At 40.4% G+C, this 24,370-nt stretch overlaps 2 protein-coding genes across 10 annotated transcripts in view; both read left to right on the plus strand.

The window, feature by feature from the left end:
- Positions 1-15,519, plus strand: part of BIVM (basic, immunoglobulin-like variable motif containing) — a 42,755-nt gene extending 27,236 nt beyond the window's left edge. For all 9 annotated transcript variants that reach the window (XM_008957444.5, XM_008957448.5, XM_008957445.5 and 6 more), the window contains 4 exons: positions 5,539-5,671; positions 8,456-8,542; positions 12,629-12,725; positions 13,553-15,519. In XM_008957444.5, the coding sequence (XP_008955692.2) occupies positions 5,539-5,671; positions 8,456-8,542; positions 12,629-12,725; positions 13,553-13,846 (611 nt within the window). In that variant the 3' untranslated portion in view covers positions 13,847-15,519. The remainder of the gene's footprint in view (positions 1-5,538; positions 5,672-8,455; positions 8,543-12,628; positions 12,726-13,552) is intronic.
- Positions 15,520-18,308: 2,789 nt separating this feature from the next.
- The window catches only part of ERCC5 (ERCC excision repair 5, endonuclease), a 31,701-nt gene continuing 25,639 nt past the window's right edge, over positions 18,309-24,370 (plus strand). Inside the window, exon 1 of the mRNA XM_014347484.5 lies at positions 18,309-20,339. Coding sequence (XP_014202970.1) covers positions 20,252-20,339 — 88 coding nt within the window. The 5' untranslated portion in view covers positions 18,309-20,251. The remainder of the gene's footprint in view (positions 20,340-24,370) is intronic.

A 24,370-nucleotide genomic window follows, 5' to 3' on the forward strand; every position in this document is an offset into this window, starting at 1 on the left:
ATTGAGGATATGAGTCAGGAGGAATTCAGGAGATTGGGGTTACGAAACTTCTAGGAGAGAATTTTGTTGTCCATTCCAAAGCTGGCATTCTTCCTTTGCAAGAGCTCTCTCTTGTGATGTGGAAAGGAAAATGTTTTCTCTTTCCCTTTCCGTAGCTCATCTTTCCTTCTGGCTCCTGCCTGCTCTCCCCTCCCCACACTCCCAGACACACACTCACCTGCACCTGTGTGCTAGGTCTGCCCTGCTTTCCATCAGAACCCAGTGCGTCCTCCTTCTGTCTTCTGGAGTCTCTCAGTTGACAGTTTTTCATGTGTTCCTAAGGACAGGAAATAAGCCAACTCATTGAATCTGAAGTTTTCAACTTTACATCTTAGCAGTGCCTTGAACATTGCCTTTTACATTATAACTAGTAAGAGATTAAGACTGTCTCAGAATCACTTCCTAACTGATTCATAGGGTGGCTTTATATCTCTTTTAATGGGGTGTGGACCAAAATGCATGTCTGGGAGTATAGAAATGATCACTGGAGCGAATGTCATACTTACGTGTCGGATATAATGGAAAGCTATTACAATACAGTTCTCAGTCTTGTGTCCCAAGACTGCATTATGAGTAAGGCCCTGGGAGACACCAGAACAAGACTCATAATTCCTTTTACTTGTTTTCTTTTTGCCTGCTGATTAGAAGAGGACTTCATTTGAGTAGTTAATGGCTTTTTCTATTAATATCAGCAGTATCTAGATGGAGTGAGAGGATAGATGAAGAGATGGGTCAGTCAAAGTAAAGGAAATTAGGGGAAGCAGGAAGACCCAGAGAAATTAGAATAAGAGAGAAAATCTATCAAAGAAACTCTGGGTATCGAGGAAACATCAGCTGTATACATTTAATCAAATTCCCAAAGTAAGAACATATACTTTTATAATTAATGGAATGGAATAAAACACTAAAAGGACCATGGAGAGAGTTGACTTAGGAACCACTATTCTGGAATTTTAAAAGATTTTTGATCAACTGTCTTGTCCAACTTTAAGATTTTATACTATAATTTTGCTAGAAATTCTCATTTGTAGATCTTTTGAATATCTGTACTTTATTTATTTTATTTTCCAATAGTCTGGTACCTCCCAAGTTCTTTGTGACTTATTTAAATGTAATGATTTGGTACATGTGTTAACCAGTTCCCTTAATAATCTTGGATGTGTAGCATTGGGTCCCCATGACTTTTTTTTTTTTTTTTTTTTACCTATTTGTTTAAATTTCCTCCAGCATACATCCAAACTTTTCATTGAGGAATGGGATAAACTACCTATTTTCCTTAAATTTGTTTTCTTTTATTTTGTTAGGGGGTTGAGGTGGTTACTGTAATTTCTTTGAGTAAGTTTTAATATATTTTTCAAGTTTTATTCCTACTTTCAATTTTTTTTCCAGAATATTCGACTTTTTACTGCTTTTCTGTGTGCATTTCCTGAAGGATAATTAATCTGCGTACGCCTCCTGGAATATTTTTGTCTTTACCTTTGCTAATTGGGGGACCCAGTTAAGCCCTGCTTCATCTCTGATATGTTCCTTGGCCACCTTAGCCCTGGATTCCTCTAAATTCCTCTAGTACTGATTATTCACACCCATCATTTTCCATTTGCTATGTGCTATGTTTTATTGTGTTTCACCTGTTCAATGTGAGTGTCCAGCTCCTTGACCATAGGGACTGTTCTGAGTAGCCCTTACATTCTAGATATGATGCCCACGACATTACACGTTACCCTATGAATTCTGATGGTATTCAGGCGGTAGGGTGGTTCATGTGTAAAGCAGACGTCTCTTCCGTTCTCTCCCATTGTGGAAGAAAGGGTTGCAGAGATAGGCTTTCTGATTTCTCTCTGGGATGTTCACTGGTGAAAACCATTGTCAGTGGCGCTATTTGTTTCAAAACACTTTTAAATCTATCTTCTCTTTGTGCTTAAATTGTTTTTTAAGGACCACTAAGCCTGTTTTTCACAATGGGCTTTACGTTTTCCTGGGGACCACGCTGTTGTGATTCAGGGACTCCCCGGTGCTTATGTCCAGTGGGCTCTCAGTAACTGTAAACTAAGCACACTAATGGAATAAAAGTGAAGTCCAGGGATTTTGATAAGACTTAGCTGTTAATATGAGTATTTTTTTCAGAGATGTCACTAGTCACAATGAAAATTTATTCTAGGAGTTGCCAACATTAGGTCTCTGTTCAGATAACTTCCGAGTATGGGTTCACTTAGCCACCAACATTTGCACCAGGCAAGTCCAGACTCATTTTTTTAATCAGCTAGCTTGAAAATTGCATTTATATTCATGTATTTAGTTTTTTCTAGTGGGTATTGCAGTTCATAACTTTTGCTTAACAGAGAAGACCCGTCTCTGGCCTCATTCCTGTATAACTCACACATCGCTTCACCATGATTGTTGTTACCAGCTGACTGCAGCACCTCAGTACATCTCCGGTGGACAATACATTAGTATTCTGTTTTCCTCATGTACTGGTTTTCTCCAATTAATATTAGACACAAATAATAAATCTCTTGAACATGCAGTGCTAACATACCCCTTTCCTCTTTAGGAGCTGTTTGGTGCTTGCTTACAGCATAAACTGCTTAGTGTCATTCCAAGCTGACACAAATTGGCCTTCCCCTGCTGTCCTCCATGTACCAGTTGTATTTAAAAGATGTCAGGGGAGGCTGGCATAGTGGCTCATGCCTGTAATCCCAGCAGGTTGGGAGGCCGAGGTGGGTGGATTCCTTGAGGCCAGGAGTTTGAGACCATCCTGGCCAACATAGTGAAACCTCTTCTCTACTAAGAATACAAAAAATGACCTGGGCATGGTGGCGTGCACCTGTAATCCCAGCTACTTGGGAGGCTGAGGCATGAGAATTGCTTGAACCCGGGAGGTGGAGGTTGCAGTGAGCTGAGATTGTGCCATGCACTCCAGCCTGGGCATCTTTTTTTTTTTTTTAAATAAAAAAGATGTCAGGGGAATAAGGACCTTGCAGAGTAATGTTAGATTGCTGGATTACCTATCAGAGTTTCAGAAGCTATTCTTGTCTTTGAAGGTGTAAAAATATACTCTAGTAAGTTCTTATGGAGTTATCTAGCATTCCTCTATAGATGATCAGGGTCTACAGGACAAGCTCATACTAAGCAAACTCAGAATGTCAGAATGTTAACAGAGTAACTTGAAGTAAGAAACATAATCTCAAAGGGACCAGAATTCTCTTATTGGCTGCTCAGTATACCTGCTCTTCTCCATGCAGCAGGCCAGTGGATTCCTGTAGTTTTTTTCTCCTTTCTCTATGCCGTGCAGATCATGGCTCTGCATTTGGTGGTGGTTGCTTTATTGCTTAAGTTTCAGATTTTAAAGCTATACTGAAGTACAGACTCAACTTCATTCTGAATTTAGCTTCCCTCAGTAATACATTTGTGTCTTCTCATACACAGAATTACTTTCTTGGACAACTACCTTAATGTGTTGAATGCTGTATTTACTGGCTCGGCACAGTGGCTCACACCTGTAATCCCAGCACTTTGGGAGGCTGAGAGGGGCGGGACACTTGATGTTGGGAATTTGAGACCAGCCTGGCCAACATAGTGAAACCCCGTCTCTACTAAAAATACAAAAATTAGCTGGGCGTGGTGGTGAGTGCATGGAATCCCAATTACTTGGGAGGCTGAGGCATGAGGATTGTTTGAACCGGGGAGGTAGAGGTTGCAGTGAGCCGAGATCATGCCACTGCACTCCAGCCTTGGCGACAGAGCAAGGCCCTGTCTCAAAAAATAAAATAAAATAAAATAAATAAATAAATAAATAAATAAATAAATGCTGTATTTACTATCTTTTATTTCAGAGGGTGATCTTTTTCTTATTTTGGCCTGAAATTGTTGGGTTGTCCCACAGTAGGCTCCTCTATACCATCCTACCCTGTATTCTATAAACTAGATCACGGGCTGTTCCCTGAGTATATTCCTTCTTCCCCAGTGGTTTTGTTTTCTCCTAATGCTCTTTCCTCTGTCTAGATTGTTGAAATCCTGACACTTCATTAAGTTTCATCTTGAATGCTACTTCTTCTTGACTCCTCAAACCTGATGTGCTCTTTCTCCTTTGAATTCTATGCCCCTTTTGTGGCACTATCTTATTCCACCTTATATAAAAGTTACTTGTTCCATCTTCCCTACTAATGCACTTGAGGGACCGTGCATCACTCCTTGGCTCTCTTCTGCGGCCGTGGACCTGCTGCTCTTAGTGGTCTTCAGCTATTTCAGTGGCCAGAAAGTCGATCACTGAAACTATGACTTGCAAGCTTTCATCTGCTTCATCTATTTTTAGGATTTCTAGTTTTAATGGGCTGTTTATGAATAAATAATTTAGCTTCTTGTAGGACATGCCAGTTAATGAAACCTCAGTTAATGGCTTTGAGTACTAAGTGCTGGTGAAAAGTCATTTCTTATGGTAATACTTTTGAAATTGACCACTATTATATTATGGCAAATGTCCAGGGAAGAGTGGGTATAAGAGGTTGTGGTGGTACTACCAGCCTGTCTCTGTAGAGATGTTATCTTGTCACTTGGCTTGTGAAGACTACTCCTCTAGCCTCCATAAGTTTTGTGTAAAGATTAAAGTGTCTGTAGAAAAATCTGGGTTCTTATCACACAACAAGGAAAGATTAGGCTCACAGATACTTTGAAGGGTGAAGGGGAACAGAATTTATTGGGTGAAAAGGAAAAAACTCAGCAAAGTGAGAAGGGTTCCTGCTAACAGGCCCCCATCTCACAGATTGAATCCCAGGTTACCACACAGGGACAGGAGAGGCCAAGCTCCTCCCCTCTGCAAACAGCGGGCACTTCCTGAGGCCCAACCCCATCCTCCCAGCACGCAGGCCAGCTGGAGATTCTCCAGGAAGCCCTTTTTACTTGGCTGTCTCATTAGTAGGAGAAGTTTGCATTTTTAGAACTTGATCATTACCTGGAGTTTATTTTTATTCATATACATCAGTAGTTTTTTAAGTTGGGATGTGTGTACTGCATATATATTAGAACTTCTATATTTTAACCTAATTTTAAATTCCAACTTTTTGTATATCTTTTATAAAGACATATTAGTACAGTGGTATATGTATATACTTTATAAATGCATGTGCTAACATTGGGCATGCTTGTTCAGAATTTTAAGTGACAGCGGTGTACAACCAGAAAAGTTGAAACCATTGCTGAATACACCAGGTAAATTTCATAGACAAGTATGTGTGTTATTAGAAGGTTTTGGTAAGCAAGGACATATTTTAGTTCTTTAGTTTGCTAATGAGCTTACCTGAATTTCAGTTTAAAGAGTAAAACAGAATACATTTATTAACATTTTTTGTACCTATCAATAGCTTCTTGTTTTTCCCCAGCAGTGTCAGTGTATTCCAAGTAATGTCTTTTCTGTCCTTAAGCCCTTAACCAGTCCTTTGTGTAAAGCATGGACACTGCTTTATGGGCTTTCAGTTTGTTTGTTTGTTTGTTTGTTTTTAATAGCTTCAGGGGCCCTGTCAAAGTTAACCCGTGGATTGAAAGATGAATCGCTGGCTTATATCTATCATTGCCAAAATCATTATTTTTGTCCAATTGGCTTCGAAGCAACCCCTGTTAAAGCTAATAAAGCATTCAGGTAAGCATTGACATGTTTTAGAAAGTGCATTTTAAGAAATATTAAAAAATAGATGGGTGCGGTAGCTCACGCCTGTAATCCTAGCACTTTGGGAGGCCGAGGTGGGCGGATCACGAGGTCAGAAGATCGAGACCATCCTGGCTAACACGGTGAAACCCCGTCTCTACTAAAAATACAAAAAAAAAAAAAAATTAGCTGTGCGTGGTGGCAGACGCCTGTAGTCCCAGCTACTCGGGAGGCTGAGGGAGGAGAATGGCGTGAACCTGGGAGGCAGAACTTGCAAAAAAAAAATTAAAAAAATTAAAAAATTTTCAAAGTCTGTGATATTGGGAGGCTTGGCCATCTGTTTTCCTGACATCAAGTTAGACTATTCTTTAAACATTATGACTTATTCTTCTGCAGAATTGCATTTAGTTAATTGTGCTGTTGAAAATATCCATTTAGATACTGTTGTTCAGTCATTATAGGAAAAAGTCATTTGAAAAGTCACTTGTTTTTCTCTTAGAGACAGGGTCTCACTCTGTCATCCAGGCTGGAGTGCAATGGTGTAATTATAGGTCACTGCTGCCTCAAACTCCTGGCCTCAAGCAATCCTTCTGCCTCAGCCTCCTGAGTGGCTAGAACTACAGGCATGCACCACCATGCCCAGCTCATTAAATTTTTTAATTTGTGTTTTCTATAGAGACGGGGTCTTGCTATGTTGTGCAGGCTGGTCTCAAACTCCTGGCCTCAAGTGGTCCTTATTCCTGGGCCTCCCAAAGTGCTGGGATTACAGGTGTGAGCCACCACACCCTTCCTGAAAAGTAATTTTTACATTTATTATAAAACAGTTGCAAAGGATTTTATAGACTATGTCACAGTGCCTCATCCAACGTCCCACATGAACAATATATTACAGAATCTAGTGTCAAGAAGATTGTCACAACTGAGTAAATTAAAAAGCATCTTCTTTTCTTAAAGTGAAGAATATGGAATTTGTCTGGGTTCCCCCTTTGTCCTGATTGCAAGGAAGCTCTGAGCCAATTTTTATTTCCAATGTCAGAAACTACATGACTTTCATGGTTATATTTCTTTTTTGCCTAATCTAGAGTTTCTGTTTTATTAACTATATAACTTTACTGGTAAACTTGCATCTTTGTGGAAGAGATGATCCCTAAGAAAGAGAAGGTGACTAAGTTTTAATGGTTTTTTTCCTGCTTAGCCACTTTTCCTTATGATGGGTTGAGATAATACCAGGATGGTTGAAAGCCAAGGGAGAAGTATCTAGTTAAGAATTGGTGGGTGGGGTGCAGTGGTGTAATCCCATCATCCCATCATTTTGGGAGGCTGAGGCAGGCAGATTGCTTGCACCCAGGAGTTCAAGACCAGCCTGGGCAACATAGTGAGACCCTGTCTCTTAAAAAAATACAAAAGTTAGCTGAGTGTGTTGGTATGCACCTGTAGTCCCAGCTACTTGGGAGGCTGAGACGGGAGGATCGCCTGAGCTGAGATCATGCCACTGCACTCCAGCCTGGGCAACAGAGCGAGATCCTTTCTGTAAAAAAAAGAAAGAAAGAAAGAAAGAATTGGTGAAAACACAAGCCATGAGTACTTTGAGCAAAGGGATTGGCTTGGTCATGGGGATAGGATGGGTTTTTTTTTTTTTTTTTTTTTTTTTTTTTTTCAGACAAGGCCTTGCTGTATTGCCCAGACTGGAGTGCAGTGGTGAGATCATAGCTCACTGCAGCCTCGACCTCCTGGGCTTAAGTGATCCTCCCACCTCAGCCTCCTGAGTAGCTGGAACTACAGGTACACACCACCATACCTGGCTAATTTTGAGATGGGGTTTCAGGGTTTCACCATGTTGCCCAGGCTGGTCTTGAACTCCTGGGCTCCAGTGATCTGACCATGTCAGTCTCCCAAAGTGCTTGGATTATAGACGTGAGCCACCACACCCAGCCAGGATGGCTTATTTGGGGCTGGAGGCCATGTGGCTTTGGAGTCCCACTCAAAGGCCCCTCGGGTTTGGGGAAGAGAGGGATTCTGAGACAGGTTGGAATGACCTGGGAGAACCAGGAATCTGGAAGTTGTGTTTTGTGAATAAGGAGCAAGAGGGAACTCTCTTGTTCTCTCCCAATGCTGAAATGCTTTGTTCATCTTTCTGGAGGTGGAATTTCTTATAAGTGAGGTATACTGTGTGTTTCTTTTATGATTTCATCCTGCAGCTTCACCTTATTTCAGACATTTATCAAATATAAATCATGGTTTTAAACCAACTTTGTACCCTTTAAAAGAGAGTCCCTCACTTCTGCCTGTACCTAAGAATCATGTGAGATTTTCTTAAAAAAAACTATATAAATCCCCAGGCTCTACTCCAGACCTATTTGAATTAGAATGTCCAGGGATGGGTTTAGGACATCAGTGTGTTTAAAGACTTCATTGCTTTAGGGTTTCATTTTTAGGATGCATTTTGAGATGTCTTGAATTCATAGTGAAAGGAGAAAAGTAGTGGAAAAATGCAGATAGCATTCCAGGATTTTTTTTTCCTCCTAGAATTTTAGAGGTGGTATATTAAAACATTTTATAGCCCTAGATTTTGAATAGAGGATTAAGGCTGAAATTTAATTTGTGAATTCTCTTTAATGGCCTGTAGAAATTTGCCCTCACCTAAGCTCTAATGTCCGTTCTTGATGAATGAATGCCAGGTTTGAATACACTCTAGTATGCCTTTTATTAATATATATTTGAAGCAATATACTCAAGGGAGTAACTATTAAACGTACTGTGAATGTATTTTATATTTAGCAGGGGACCTCTCTCGCCACAGGAAGTTGAATATTGGATCTTAATTGGGGAATCAAGTAGAAAACATCCTGCCATTCACTGTAAAAAGTATGTTAACTTCCCTTTATTTTCTTTAATTGAGGTAACATTTAGATACAGTGAAATGCACAGATCTTAGTTGTATATAATTAGTTTGATAAATGAATGCACCTGTATAATCACCACCCAAATAGGATGTGGTACACATTCATTGCCATGGAAAATACTCTCACTCTCTACTCCTATCAATCTCCATAGAAAGCCCCTCTTCTGATTTCTGTCACTACAGATTTGTTTTGCCTCTTCTTGAATTCCATGTAAAGAGAATCAGACAATATTATTTTTGCATCAATATCTTAAGTAACATTTTTGAGATTCCTCCATTGTGTCACGTGTATCAAGAGTTTTTTTTTTTATTGCTGAGTAGTATTCTGTTGCATAAGCATGCTGCAATTTGTTTTCCATTTTCCTGTTGATGGGCATTTGGATTGTTTTGAGGTTTGGTCTCTTGTCAATGAAGCTCTTAGGAACATTCATGTACAAGCCTTGAAACAAATTATATAAAAATTTTGTTAAAATATAATTCACATACCATAAAGTTCACCGCATCCACCATGCGCGGTGGCTCATGCCTGTAATCCCAGCACTTTGGGAGGCTGAGGTGGGAGGATCGCTTGAGCCCAGGAGTTCAAGGCCAACCTGGGCAACGTAGTGAGACCATGTCTCTACAAAAAAATTAAAAAATGAGGCAAGAGGATTGCTTGAGCCTAGGAGATTGAGGCTGTAATAAGCTGTGATCATACCGCTGCACTCTCATCTGGGTGACAGAATGAGATCCTGCCTCAAAAAATGGGGAAAAAGTGTACAATTCCATAGATTTTATTATAGTTACAGGGTTCTGCACCAATCACCACTATATAATTGCAGAACATTTTCATCACTCCAGAAAGAAACCCCATACCCCTTGGCAGTCACTCCGTATTCCCTGAGCCCTGGCAACCACTGATCTACCTTCTGTCTCTAGGGATTTGCCTATTCTTGTTTGTTTGTTTGTTTGGTTTTTTTAAGACAGAGTCTCTTTCTGTCACTTAGGTGGGAGTGCAGTGGTGTGATGTCAGCTCACTGAACCTTCATCTCCCAGGTTCAAGAGATTCTCCTGCCGTAGCCTCCTGAGTAGTTGGGCTTACAGGCGCCCGCTATCACGCCCAGCTAATTTTTATATTTTTCGTAGAGACGGGGTTTCGCCATGTTGGCCAGGCTGGTCTCAAACTACTGATATCAAGTGATCCATCCGCCTCAGCCTCCCAAAGTGTTGGGATTACAGGCATGAGCCACCGCGCCTGGCTGGGATTTGCCTGTTCTTGACATTTCGTATAAATGGTGTCATACAGTATGTAGCATTTTGTACCTGGCTTCTTTCACTTAATACAGTGTTTTCAATGTCATCCATGTTTTAGCATGGATTAGAACTTCATTCCTTTATATGGCCAAATCATTTCCTTTGTATGGAGAAGTCACTTTTGTTGTACAAGTCTTTTAGAGGATATATGTTTTGTTCTCCTGGAAGACACCTAGGACTAGAATTGCTGATTCATAGTATAGATGTATATTTAAGAAACTGTGAGAAAATTCTCCAAAGTGGTTGTAAACCTTCTGATGAACAGAAGTTCTGATTCTAATTAATCTTAATTAAATTTATTTGATCAATTTTCTTCTTTCATATGTTTTGTGCCTCTATAGGAAATTTTTGCCTACCCCACGACCTCAAAGATGCTTTCCTATTTTTTTCTAGAAGCTTTATAGATTTTATGTTTAGATTTCTGATCCATTTCTATTATTGTTTTGAGACAGGGTCTCTCTCTATCACCCAGGCCAGAGAACAGTGGTGTGATCATGGCTCACTAAAGCCTCGACCTCCTGGGTTCAAGTGATCCTCCCACCTCAGTCTCCTGAGTAGCTGAGACCACAGATGTGTGCCCCCATGCCCTACTAATTTTAAAACTTTTTTGTAGAGACAGAGTCTTGCTGTGTTGTCCAGGCTGGTTTCAAACTCCTGGACTCAAGTGATCTTACCTCCTTGGCCTCCCAAAGGGCCGGGATTACAGATGTGAGCCACCATGCCTGGCCTTAATTACCTTTTGTGTGTGGTATGTGGTAGAGCTCAACTTTGATTTTTTCCCCCAGTGTTTATCTAGTTATTCTAGCACTATTTGTTTACAAAGATTTTCCTTTCCTTATTTAAATTCTTTGGTGCCTCTGCTGAAAACTGTATGTGTGGGCTGTTTCTGGACCCTGTCCTACTAATCTGTCTGTCCTTTTACCGATGCCACACTCTCAATTGTTGTTTATACTAAATCCTGAAATTAGATAGCACGAATTCTCTGAATTTTTCTTTTTCTTAAAGATTGTTTTGGCTCTTCTAGGACCTTGGCTTTTCTATAAAAATTTTAGAATTTGTCTTTTTAATTAGAGCCTGTAAAGATTTTGATGAGGATAGAATCTATAGAATTCATAATTTCGGCTGGGCGCGGTGGCTCACGCCCGTAATCCCAGCACTTAGGTGGGAGGATCACTTCAGCTCAGGAGTTCAAGACCAGCCTTGGCAATATGGCGAAACCCCATCTCTACTAAAACGACAAAAATTAGCCAGGCATGGTGGCATGTGCGTGTAGTCTCAGCTACTCGGGAGGCTGAGGGGGGAGGATCAACTGAGCCTGGGAGATCGAGGCCGCAGTGAGCTGAGATTGCACCACTGCACTCCTCCCTAAGTGATAAGGTGAGACCCTGTCTCATAAAGAAAGAAAGAATTCATAGTTTAGTTTTGGGAGAATTGACATCATAACAACATGGACTATATCTTTACTTAATTAGAGCTTTAATTTCAACTTTAAAAAAAATTTTTTCAGTATGGAGTTTTATGTCTTTTATTAAACATTTTTTCTCAATGTGTTCTATTACACTGCTGGTGGGAATGTAAATTAGTACAATCACTATGACAAACAGTATGGAGATTCCTTAAAGAACTAAAAGTAGATCTACCATTTGATCCAGCAATCCCACTACTGAGTATCTGCCCAAAGGAAAATAAGTCATATGAAAAACACACAGGCACACACGTTTATAGTGGTACAATTCGCAGTTGCAAAGATGGAGAATCAACCTAAGTGCCCATCAACCAATGAGTGGATAAAGAAAATGTGGTATGTATATACCACGGAATACTACTCAGCCATGAAAAGGAATGAAATGATGTCTTTTGCAACAACTTGGGTGGAGCCGGAGGCCATTATTCTAAGTGAAGTAACTCAGGAATGGAAAACCAAATATCATACGTTTTCACTTTAAGTGGGAGCTAAGCTATGCGGATGCAAAGGCATAAGAATGATATAATGGACTTTGGGGACTCCTGAGGGCAGTCTGGGAGGCGGGTGAGAGATAAAAGACTACATATTGGATTCAGTGTACACTGCTTGGATGACGGGTGCACTAAAATCTCAGAAATCACCACCGAAGAACTTATTGGTATAACCAAAACCCAGCTGTACCCCCAAAAACAATTGAAGTAAAACTTAAAAAAGATATTGCAATAAAAAGGTTTTCCTCAGTGTGTTATACTTTTTGATGCTATTGTAAATTGATTTTTTTAAAATTTCATTTCTTCATTATTTGCTGGTTGAATACAAAAATACAATTGATTTTCCTATGTAGACCTTGAATCTTACATCTTTACCAAATCCTTTTAGTTCTAGTAGTTGTTTTGTAATTCCCTTGGATTTTCTGCACAATTGTGTTGTCTCCTAATAGAGACATATTAACTTTACATTCTTTTAAAAGTGGACTTGACTGTAATTGAAAAGGAAATATAGCATATTGCTGCTTTAGCCTGCAGGATGTCATCTAACATGTTGGTATTTATTTATTCTGTAGGAAGAGTAAACAATTGTATACTGAAAACCTTGGCAACGGTTGGATAAACAGAATTGTTATAAAACTAGAAGTTATTACAGTTTAGTAGATGAAACAATGTTGAGATAAGAGAATTACTGCCAATTATTGCTGTGATAATATTGCAGCAACTTGCTCATGAAAAATTCCATTGCAATGATACTTTAGACCTAAAGAAAATTGTGCTTTATCCTTTCTTCTTAACTATAGATGGGCAGATATTGTTACTGATCTAAACACTCAAAATCCGGAATACCTGGATATCCGGCACTTAGAGAGGGGACTGCAGTATAGAAAAACAAAGAAGGTAAGAAGAACACCATTGTGTCTGAAGGCATTTCCCAGCTGACCAAAATGTGGTGTTTTACTTAGCACTCTTTAGGTTGCAAATAACAGAAACCTATATTTGATAGAGGAGTGAAAATTATTTTAAGGACACAGGGCTGTCTTTAAAACCCAAGGGCAAGGGGTATAACCTGGAGTCATAAAGGAATGGTAGATGGTAGCAGGTATTGGAATGATAGCAAGGGCCAAGTAGCTGGTAGTCTGCTTCACTCTTTTGGGGGCTATATATTGTTCTTAGCTTTCCTTTTGTCACTTTCTTCTTAAGATCATCGTCTTTCAATTTATGTGTCTTTTTTAGATGAACAGTCTAGACTGAGACTGACCTGTCTTGGGTTCAGTTCCATAGTCTTAGCCCAGCTTGGGCCAGATTAACTGTGGCCTTGTGGCAGAGTCATGTGTACAAACAAGGCTTTGGGAGAGGCTCTCAGGAAATGATATCTTATTGATGCAATCTTACTCATATAACTATATGAAGAATAGGAGAGAGAGGAAAAGGAATGATCTTGGTGTTTGAATTAGGCAGATGGGGAAGTTCTCTAGCATGTGTTGGGAGTGAGTAGTAGAGAGGCATGGGGAGGAAGGTGTTTTGGCTCCAGTGGGCATTGTTATATTTTGTAAAGGCAGGTGTTAGAAAAGGTGCAGGATAAGGTGGTCTGATGATGCCTGGAAGGAAAGTACCATTTTGAGCCAGGTGAAGTAAAAAAAGAAACAAGGGAGTTCATAGGGACCTACAAATTAATACAATTAATTTCCCTTTATTTTCTTCACCCAACTTTTTTTTCTTCTCAGGTTGGGGGAAATTTGCATTGCATCATAGCATTCCAGAGACTTAGTTGGCAAAGATTTGGCCTTTGGAACTTTCCATTTGGAACCATTAGACAAGAATCACAACCTCCAACACATGCCCAGGGAATTGCCAAATCTGAGAGTGAAGACAATATTTCCAAGAAGCAGCATGGGCGTCTGGGCCGGTCTTTCAGTGCTAGTTTCCATCAGGACTCAGCATGGAAAAAGATGTCTAGTATCCATGAGAGAAGGAACAGTGGTTACCAGGGTTACAGTGATTACGATGGGAATGATTGACTATGCTTGGTACTGAACAGCTGGCATTATATATGAAACTGCTATATACAGGACTGTATAAAGACAGTAGAAGATTTTAGTAAGCCTACATTAAATAGGAGCAGATCTTGTGGTATAAAAAATAACCTTGTAGTTCTCCAGATACTAAGCTTGTATATGATTATGGTGGGTGATTTCAGATATATAAGCAGATAAGCACAGATTATTGTCCTTTCAAGTTAAGAGTATAAAATCTGGACAGAAAATTTCACAAAATTCAATAAAATTACAACTGTTGTCTAAATAAGTGAAACACAAATTCACTTAATAGCATCAAGATTTGAAATACTTAAGCATGAAGTGACTTTTTTAATGACTCGATCCCTAGACATTTGTTACAGATAGTTTTATGCCTAAGACCAAGATGTAAAGTACCATCTGCCCTTAAAAAAAAAATTGGGGCTGTCAATTTCTAGTTTTCACTCATGGTTAACACACATTTAAAATTATTTCATGAGTCTAGTAGTTCTTTGATTTATAGCAGGATCTTGCTTGCCTCATTTGTTTCCTGGTTATGTTCTTAGGATTCTGACTAAGAGGCAAAAGAGAAAAGACTCAAGACACTGATCCTGGAGATTGAGACCATCCTGGCTAACATGGTGAAACCCCGTCTCTACTAAACATACAAAAAATTAGCTGGGTGTAGTGGTGGGCATCTGTAGTCCTAGCTACTCGAGAGGCTGAGGCAGGAGAATGGCGTGAACCCAGGAGGTGGAGCTTGCAGTGAGCGGAGATCGCGCCACTGCACTCCAGCCTGGGCGACAGGGCAAGACTCCGTCTCAAAAACAACAACAACAACAACAAAAAAAACTGATCCTTTTTTTTGGTGCAAGTGGGTGACTTAGTGCATTGATTCAGATTTTTTGAATTTCTTGATGTGTTTTGTAATAATCAAATATTGACAAGAACCTTAGGTCTCGAAAGACTTTTATAAGTCTAGATGACGTTTGCCTTAGGGGTAAAGTAAAAGAACAATTGGCACCTTAAGTTTCTATACCCAAGGTTATCTGTGAAACGAGATCTCCTGATATTTGATTGCTCTCTCAGTATGGAGTCATATGTTGATAACAGTACTGAAGATGCATAAGAAATGCCCAAGTCACTCAGAGGACAACTACCCATATTCCAGACTCTGAGCTGTTTCCTTTTTTAAAATCATACAATTAGCTGTTTGAAGTGAGTATTAAATATTTCAGAAGCGTGAATTTCATGTATTTGAGCTCCTCTAGTTGCTGTCGGTTTTTCTTCTGCTGCCAACCTGTGACTCACAAATGACTAGGATCTCTTGTTCTTTAATTTTAGGGTCTTGTTCCAGGACTCAAATCAGTAACTTGGTGATTACAAGGTGCTGAATGTGTTGGTAACCATATCGCAATACACCTCAAGGAAAAGGTTCAGATTTTTATTTTTAAAATATTTTCATTTTTTTTCTTGAATTTTATATCCATTTGTTCACTCGTACATGCCTAGCCTACAGAAGCGGATATATATTATGAAATGGTCATTTTTCTGAAGAGAATATTTTGCTTGAAATGCAAAGGACTGAAAGAGATTTGTAGGTTGTTGATTTTGTTACTTCATACTGGAACTTTTAAAAAGATTTCATCAAATAAAGTTTTGTTTTCTACTTTTAATTATATGAATGTTTTTAAGCCTTTGTTTTAGGTAGAAAGTACCATTGTGTCTTTGAAGTACATGATAATTTGTCAATTCTGCTCAACTGGTACATTATAAGAAACCATCTTGAGCCTTTTATAATTAATGAAACAATATGCATTATGATGACTGTAATTTTAGATTTCTAATTTAATAGGAAATAGAAAATTTGATTCTTTTATTAGCTTGAACCAAATGAAGTTGTCATCTTTGTAGGTCAAAAATGGTTGAATATTAGCAATTTCATACAGTTCAACTGAATATTTCAGAGAAGAGGTAGGTAGGAAGAACCAAGAGGAAAGGAGAAAAATGCAAAATAAAATAAGAAATTAAAGGATAGGGAGACACCTAGAAAAAGAGGATGAGTTATTCAGACTATTGACCATAATCAATTTTTATAAAAGTCTTGATCTGTTCTAAGTTTGGCTTCCAGGTTTGGCTTTCCAGTTATTAAGAGCACAGTGAGGTTTGAGTTTAGTGAGATTATCTTTCCCGCAGAAGCTGTAAGCAAGAGTTACTGCATACTTCTCTTAGAAGATTAGTAAAATTCCCTTGATATTTGATTTCTTGGTCAGCTCTTAGGAATCCTATAGATACAATGAAAGTTCAAATACTGGCTCTGCACTTACAAGCTATATCACCTATAGTGATATAGGCAAGTTAAGGTTAATTTTTTTTCTGTGCCTATTTCCTCATTAGTAAAGTGGGGGTAATAGTATCTACTTTATAAATGATTTTGAAGAATAAGCTAATACATGTCGTGGTTAGAACAGTGCTTTGTAGATAGGAAGTGCTATTTAAGAGCTTGCTATTATTCCAAAAGATGTGAATTTTACTATTCAGAGTCTTTAGAGAGAGCCCTTTAGATAGCATCTTAAGGAGCTAATTCCTTTTAAATCACATATGCACCCCTTAGTTGCTGTTTCTTCAAAAGAATATTTCATATTCAAGAATGTTGCTTTATTTTTTTGAGACAGAGTCTCGCTCTATCGCCAAGGCTGGAGTGCAGTGGTGCTCTCTGCAACCTCCGCCTCCCGGGTTCAAGTGGTTCTCCTGCTTCAGCCTCCCGAGTAGCTGGGATTACAGGCATGCACCACCATGCCCGGCTAATTTTTGTATTTTTAGTAGAGACTGGGTTTCACCATGTTGGCCAGGGTGGTCTCGAGCTCCCGGCCTCAAGTGATCTGCCTGCCTCGGCCTCCCAAAGTGCTGGGATTACAGGCGTGAGCCACCGTGCCCAGCCTTTGCTTTGGTTTTAAAAGTACTTACAATACTCAAATGCCTATGTTGGCTATTTATTTTTACCCAGCTCACAGGCAGAAAAAAAAAAGTTTATTTAGATCAAATTCTGCAGCAATTCCTTTCCCTACTGCTATTACTGTTAAAGAACTGTGTGCCATCATTAGGCCAAGTTGGTGCAGCACCTAAAATACTTGCCAACTTGTCTTCTCCCAGACTGGAGGGGCTCAGGCAGCTATTCTAGGATCCATCACATTCTGCATCTCAACTTTACCAATAACACTCCCACCCCTCCTGTACCAGCGATTCACTCAACAAACTAAATTATACACCATTACCAGGTCAGTTCTTAAATAGCTCAGCAACAACATGAACAAGATGTTGGTGGCATTCTAATTTTACTGGCAGAAACTGAGGCTTTCATTGGTGAAGAAACCTGCCTAGGATCACAGTGTCTTAGTTTCTGAGGGATACCGTAACAAAACACCACAGACAGGGTGGCATAAACAACAGAAATTTATTTTCTCATGGTTCTGGAAACTAGAAGTCCAGGAGCAGGCAGGTTTGGTTTCTTCTGAGGCCTGTCTCCTTCACCTGCAGAGGGCCGCCTTCTCACTGTGTCCTCACAAGGCCTTTCCTCTGTGCCTATCATCCCTGGAGTCTCTCCCTGTGGCCCAATTTCCTCTTTCTACAAAGACACCAGTCAAACTGGATTTAGGGCCTATCCTAATGGCCTCATTTCAATTTAATCATTTTTAAATGCTGTGTCTTCAGATAGTCACATTCTGAGGTACTCAGGCTTCCACAGATGAATTTTGGAGGACACAATTCAGACCCTAACACAAGGCAACATATGGCTCAGATGAGATCTGAATGAATTATCAGCCTAACCTCCAAGCAGATTCTTTCAGCAGACTGCAAGGTGCACTGGAGAGCTTTAGACTAGAGGCTTAAGAGGTCATTTAGGCAATATTTACAGAACTGCTAAGTGCCAGGATTGGGGGATATAGCAGTCAACAAAATCGTTCTTCGTTTCAGTAAGTTTACAGTTTACCATGGGGAAGAGACAAATACTGAACAGGCAGTTATATTACTCTCAGTAAAATAACAACTGGGAACATTTTCTGGGGATTACTTTACATATGGAGGAAATGCAAAAAACACTTTGTCAGGATTATTCCTGTAGCAAATTAGTTTTGACTAGGTCAACCAAACATGGCCACTGTGAACCATCTTATTGAGCATTGAAGTGGTTTTGCTAAAAATGGATTTCTCCACGGAGCACGGTGGCTCATGTCTCTAACTCCAGCACTTTGGGAGACTGAGGCAGGAGGATTGTTTGAGACCAGTTTGGGCAACAAAGCAAGACCCTGTCTCAAAAAAAAAAAAAATCAGGGCGTGGTGATGGGGGCCTGTAATCTCAACTACTCGGGAGGCTGAGGCAGGAGCATCACTTGAGCCTGAGAGGTGGAAGTTGCAGTAAACTGAGACTGCACTACTGCACTCCAGCCTGGGCGACAGATTGAGACCCTGTCAAAAAAATAAAAAGTAAAAAAATAAAAATCAATTTCCCATATACTTCTGTTATAAAGAAGTCTTTAAAAAATTGCCTGCTCCCTTAAGTCAGCCTTTTCACTGAGTTTAAATTTAGTTCCAATTTGAACAAATATGGATGCTAATACTATCCTTTATTGAGTAGTTACTAGTGCTAAGTGCGTTGCATGTAACACCTTGAATACTTACTAAAGTCTGCAAGGTTGGTTTTATGCCCTGATTACTGATGGAGACACAAATTCTGAACAAATGTGACTTCAGGAATGCTAAACACCATAGTGAGGCACGATGCGGGGATTTGAATCTTGGCCTGAGGGTTCCAGAGCTGTGGCCTTTTCTGGGGTTACTCTGTTAATTGATTTCTAGTCCTTTCTGATCTACAAGCCGCGGCATTATAAATTTTAGATGCTGAAGAAAACTAAACTGTATGTCAAGGATTAAGGCTTGTGAACCCCCAAAATTTGGGACAGGTCTCAGTTAATTTAGAAAGTTTATTTTGCCAACGTTAAGGAGGCGCACCTGTGACACAGCCCCAGGAAGTCCAGATGACATGTGCCCAAGGTGGTCGGGGCACAGATTGGTTTTATACATTTTAGGGAGACAGGAGACATCAATCAACATATGTAAGTACACTGGTTCCTTCCAGAAAGGTGGGGACAACTCGGAAGCACGAAGGGCTTCTAGGTCACAGGTAGATGAGAGACAAATGGCTGCATACGAGTTTCTGATAAGCCTTTCCAAAGGAGACAATCAGAATATGCATCTATCTCAGCGAGCAGAAGGATGACTGACTAGAATGGGAGGCAGGTTTTGCCCTGAGCAGTTCCCAGCTTGACTTTTCCCTTTTGCTTAGTAATTTTGGGACCCCAACATTTTCACAGGCTTTAAATTTTATTATTCTTTAGTTACTACGTGCTAGCATATAAATAAATAGTACAAAACCAAGAAGGCATCCACCTTTTGGTTGTCTCTTCACGTGTAAAACAACACTTCGTGTTAAGTATCTTCACACATGGCGGCGCAAAGGTAGAAACCGATACTAAAAAAGCGTGTAGAAAATAGCTCCCAGCCTGGGCAACACAGGGACACCTCATTTCTAAAAAAATAATTCGCCAAGCATAGTGGTGCGCACCTGCGGTCCCAGCTACTTGAGAGGCTGAGAAGGGAGAGTCGCTTGAGCTCGGACAGCAGGAGTTCCAGGCTGCAGTGAGCTACGAACGCGCCACTGGACTCCAGTATGGGCGACAGCGTGAGACCCTGTCTCAAACAAAAACAAAAGCCCGTTACCCCACCAAGAAGGCACTTTTGCACATTGTTTTAATGCTTAACGCCTTCAGGATGCCAGCGTGGCGGAAGCAAGTAACCACCAAGGGATCAACACTGGGGCTAAACTTCTCACTTCCGGAGTGCTGCAAGCGCAGAAAATATACGTCATGTGCGGAGGCGGGGCTTCCGCCCTGAGCGTCGTATTAGACGGAAACCGAGCGGGCCCATTTTTCGTGGGTTTGCGGACCCACCAGCGAAGGCGAGAGGTGTCGCAGGGACATCTTCTGGCTGTTTCCGTCGCCTGCGTGGCCCTTGCACCCCGGTCTTCCATTAGCGGCGAAGACGTTTGGGCCTAAGCGCTGGGCGAGGCGACGCCCTGCCCTCCCCGCCAACGGCCATTCTCTGGACCTGTCTTTCTTCCGGGAGGCGGTGACAGCTGCTGAGACGTGTTGCAGCCGGAGTCTCTCCGCTTTAATGCGCTCCCATTAGTGCCGTCCCCCACTGGAAAACCGTGGCTTCTGTATTATTTGCCATCTTTGTTGTGTAGGAGCAGGGAGGGCTTCCTCCCGGGGTCCTAGGCGGCGGTGCAGCCCGTCGTGGAAGAATTAGAGTAGAAGTTGTCGGGGTCCGCTCTTAGGACGCAGCCGCCTCATGGGGGTCCAGGGGCTCTGGAAGCTGCTGGAGTGCTCCGGGCGGCAGGTCAGCCCCGAGGCGCTGGAAGGGAAGATCCTGGCTGTTGGTATCCTTAACGCCGCGTTGGGACTTGGGGTGCAGGGATTCGGGGCTGGATTCCTCGCGGGGCTCTGCCTTGGGCACAGTGGCATCTGCAGGATGATGGTCTTGGGTCGGGGTCGCTATAGAATCTCTGTCACTAGGTTTTCTAAGTACAGTCGTCCCTCGGTATCCCCGGGGCTTTGGTTCCAGCCCCTCCTCCGTATACCACGATGTTCAAGTTCCTTCAACTCCCTTATATAATGGCGTGGTATTTGCATATAAACTACCCACTTCCGTAATCTTTTAAATCGTTTCTAGCTTACTTGCAATGCCGAATGCAATGTAAGTGATCTGTAAATAGTTGTTATACTGTATTTTAAAATTTTTTGTAGTTTTTATTGGTATGTTTTATTTATTTATTTTTTTCCATCGCAAATATTTTTGATCCGTGGTAGGTTGAGTGCGGAATCGGGTGATGAGGCGGGCCGCCCTGTCTGCTTTCCCCAGCTTTGCAGTCTTAGCGGCCTGTGCATCCTGGTTTGTCACTTTGTGGCAGTGCTTTACGTTCCTCTCTGCTTTAGTTCTCTCATCTGCAAAGTAGAGGTGGTGATAGTATCTACACACAGGATTGGAATGAGGAATAAAGAAATTACCTACATGAGAGAAGTTTAGCGCGATTAATACAGTAAATCTTAAAGTTATTATCCTGTCCGGGAGGTCAGTAAGGAGAGAATAGTAGACTTCGACGATTAGTTTTGCTTGAGTCTTGCCCCATTTGTGTTTCTTAGAGGAAGGATAGTGTGGACAGGTGTTTTACCCATTTTTTAAATTGACTTTTTAAGGACTATTGTTTCTGTACATGTTTGGCTGGTTTTGTTTGTCATTGGAATTAAATTCTTTTTTCATTAGCAAAACGTGATATTGCTTTTGAAATTTTTATCTTTTTCTTTGTTATGTAGTCATTTTTTTTTTTTTTTTGAGTATCTATTCTGGCTCAGAATCTGGTGATACCTTACACCAATTTCCTAAATGGGGATCTATGAGTCTAGGGGCTTGTGGGCTTGTGGAAAGAAAGAGTCCTGTAAATGATTGCGGGGGGATTGGGGACGGGAAATGGAGTGCAAGAGTGTGTGGGCGTTCAGCAAAGGAATCCCTGACTGTGGAGCCCTAATTCTTCAATAGGTACAAAACTTATAAATAAAACGACGTTGATAAGTTTTAAAACATAATCAGATTGTTATCATTTTTTGCAAGTGAATAATCTTTAAATACATCTGTAATTGATTTTTGGCTTAAAAGTTTTTATACAGGGTACTTTGAATTGGGGAAAGCCAAAGGATTTTTGTTTTGTTTTGTTTTTTGTTTTTTAGAGCACATGCGCTGTTGCTGCCCTCAAGCTGTTCGTTATTATCATTGCAGTCTAAAGATTTTCTCAGAAATAAAGGGTAAAGGTTAGTTTTCAGTGACAAGAACCCTTAAAACTTCAGCAAAGATTTAGATCATTTTATGTAGCAGCCCTTGTGAAGAATTACTAAAGAGGACTGTGGCCAGGCTCAGTGGCTTACGCCTGTCATCCCAGCACTTTGGGAGGTCAAGGCAGGAGGATCATTTGAGCCCAGGGGTTCAAGACCAGCCTGGGCAACATAGTGAACCCCTGTCGCTACACACAGTCAAAAAATTAGCTGGACGTGGTGGCCTGCACCTTTGGTCCCAGCTACACGGAAGGCTGAGGCAGGAAGATTGCTTGGGCCCAGGCGGTCAAGGCTGCAATGAGCCGTGTTCATGTCTGTCTCTGAATAAATAAATAAAGAGGACTGTGAAAGACATTCTAGTCATAATGACAACCTCATATATTTATAATAACCTCGTTTATGTCAAAGGAGTATATCTGATTACTTGTTCTACACTCGGTTTTGCTTTATTTCATTTTCACGGGAATTCAGACCCCTGAAATTATTTAGATTTTATTGTATTGTTTGTTAATGACAAACTTACCCGTTATTATACTAGTTTCATAATTTACTCTTGTATCTCTATACTAAATTGTTTGGTCTTTAAACCATCTATATAGCTTAGTGTCTTATTTATACCGTCTAAATGTCTGTGTCAAATAATGCAGAATTAAGTTAAACTTTTGTCTCTTACAGATTTTAATGTTTGTAATATGCGTTTAAGTGTATTAGCAAGATATTACCATCTCTTTAGGCTATGTATACTAATGGAGATTTTTAAGTCACCTAACTAAAGAACTAAAGAAACTTATTTTTTGTATTGAAATGTTATTGGTCTTTGGGTCTTATACCTGAAGTGATTTTTGGCTTTGCTGCAGATTTTAACTTTTCTGTCCGCAGAACTTTAATTTTGCGTATATAAACGTACTGAAATTAGACAAGTCAAATTATACAAATATTTTCAGATTGTCTCATTTTTCATATTTCTTGTCTAACAATTTATGTGAATATTTTCAGGTCATCTAATTTTACATATTTCATCTCTAAGAATTCAAGCCAAAATTCTCAACCCTAGCTGAGAATTGGCACTACCTGTAGTTAATTGAAAAATGAAAAATAAAAGAAGACCTACCTCAGTCTCTATGATTTAGAATTTTAGGCCCATGGGGTTTAATAATCCATATGTTTCAGAAGCTTCATATCCTATTCTAATGGATAGCAGGGATGAGAGCCACTGATCTGAAACTAGATTTCCTCACTGAAGTTAAAGTTTAAAGTAGTGGGCCAAGTAGAAACTAATTTAATCCTATGTAATAGTGAGCTTCATGGCTTTTCCAGACTATACTTGTAGCAAGCAGAAACATCGATGTAATACAAGACAGATGCACATCAACACCAAGTTCTACCTCTGAGATGTATCTTTTATCCGATCTCTTCTCATGGTCTCCACCACTACTGTCTGCGTTAACTTGGGCTATTGTAACTCATTTTAGAACTGGTTTCCTTATAATCTGTTCTTCACATGTTCATCAAAGTTATCCTTAAATCATGTTCTAGAAACTTCCCAGTGGTCGTATCACCTCCTGCCATTCCTTTTGTCCTGCTGCACTGGCTTCCTGGAGATAGGGACCGTCTCTGTTTTGTTCATGGCTGAATTGTTTGGTGCATATCCCTAGGGTCTTGGATATGCCTGGCCCATGGTATTGCTAAATATTATAGAAATAAGCATAGCAGTAGCTTGCTTTCCACTAGGTATTTTGTTACATAGTGTTTTGTAAGTTAATTGTTGATGGACCTACATTTTTTTTATGTTAGTAAAAGTTAGGCAGTGTACATTCATTTAAATACTAAACTGTTCAACTTATTTAATAGCAGATATTTATTGTGTATAAGAGTCCCTGTGAAAGGGAGTGCAGTGCACAAATTGCCTGGGCAAGCCATGGAGCACACAGGCTGGGTTTTTTCCCTGCTAGATTATAAACTCCATAGGGCCAATACTGTGTTTTGTTCAGTGCACTGGATATGCCAGTGCATAGAAAAATTGCTGCCATATAATAAAAACAGAAATAACGTGATAGGTGGCCCCTTCAATGTTCTTTCCCTGTGTTAGAAATTTACCTGCAAATATTAGCATCAGTCCAGGTTTCTCTCTGTTTTTTTTTTTTTTTCTTTTTGTTTTTTTTTGAGACAGAGTCTCCCTCTGTCACGCAGGCTCGAGTGCAGTGGCGTGATCTTGGCTCACTGCAACCTTCGCCTCCCGGGTTCAGTCGATTCTCCTGCCTCAGCCTTATAGGCACACGCCACCATGCCTGGCTAATTTTTGTATTTTTAGTGGAGACAGGATTTCACCATTTTGGCCAGGATGGTCTCGATCTCCTGACCTCAGGTGGTCTGCCCGCCTTGGCCTCCGAAAGTGCTGGGATTACAAGTGTGAGCTACCGCGCTCGGCCTCAATATATTTTTAAAATAGGAATGTATACAAGGAGGAGGTCTCCATCTGGACTGAGGAGGGGACCCCTGGACTGAGACCTTAGAGTAGGAGAGAACTAGGCGGAGAGAGGGAGAAACTGTTTCAGGCAGAGGAAGCAGCATGTGAGAAGAACCT

This window comes from Pan paniscus, chromosome 14, assembly GCF_029289425.2.
Source record: "Pan paniscus chromosome 14, NHGRI_mPanPan1-v2.0_pri, whole genome shotgun sequence".
In the NCBI taxonomy this organism is placed as follows: domain Eukaryota; kingdom Metazoa; phylum Chordata; class Mammalia; order Primates; family Hominidae; genus Pan; species Pan paniscus.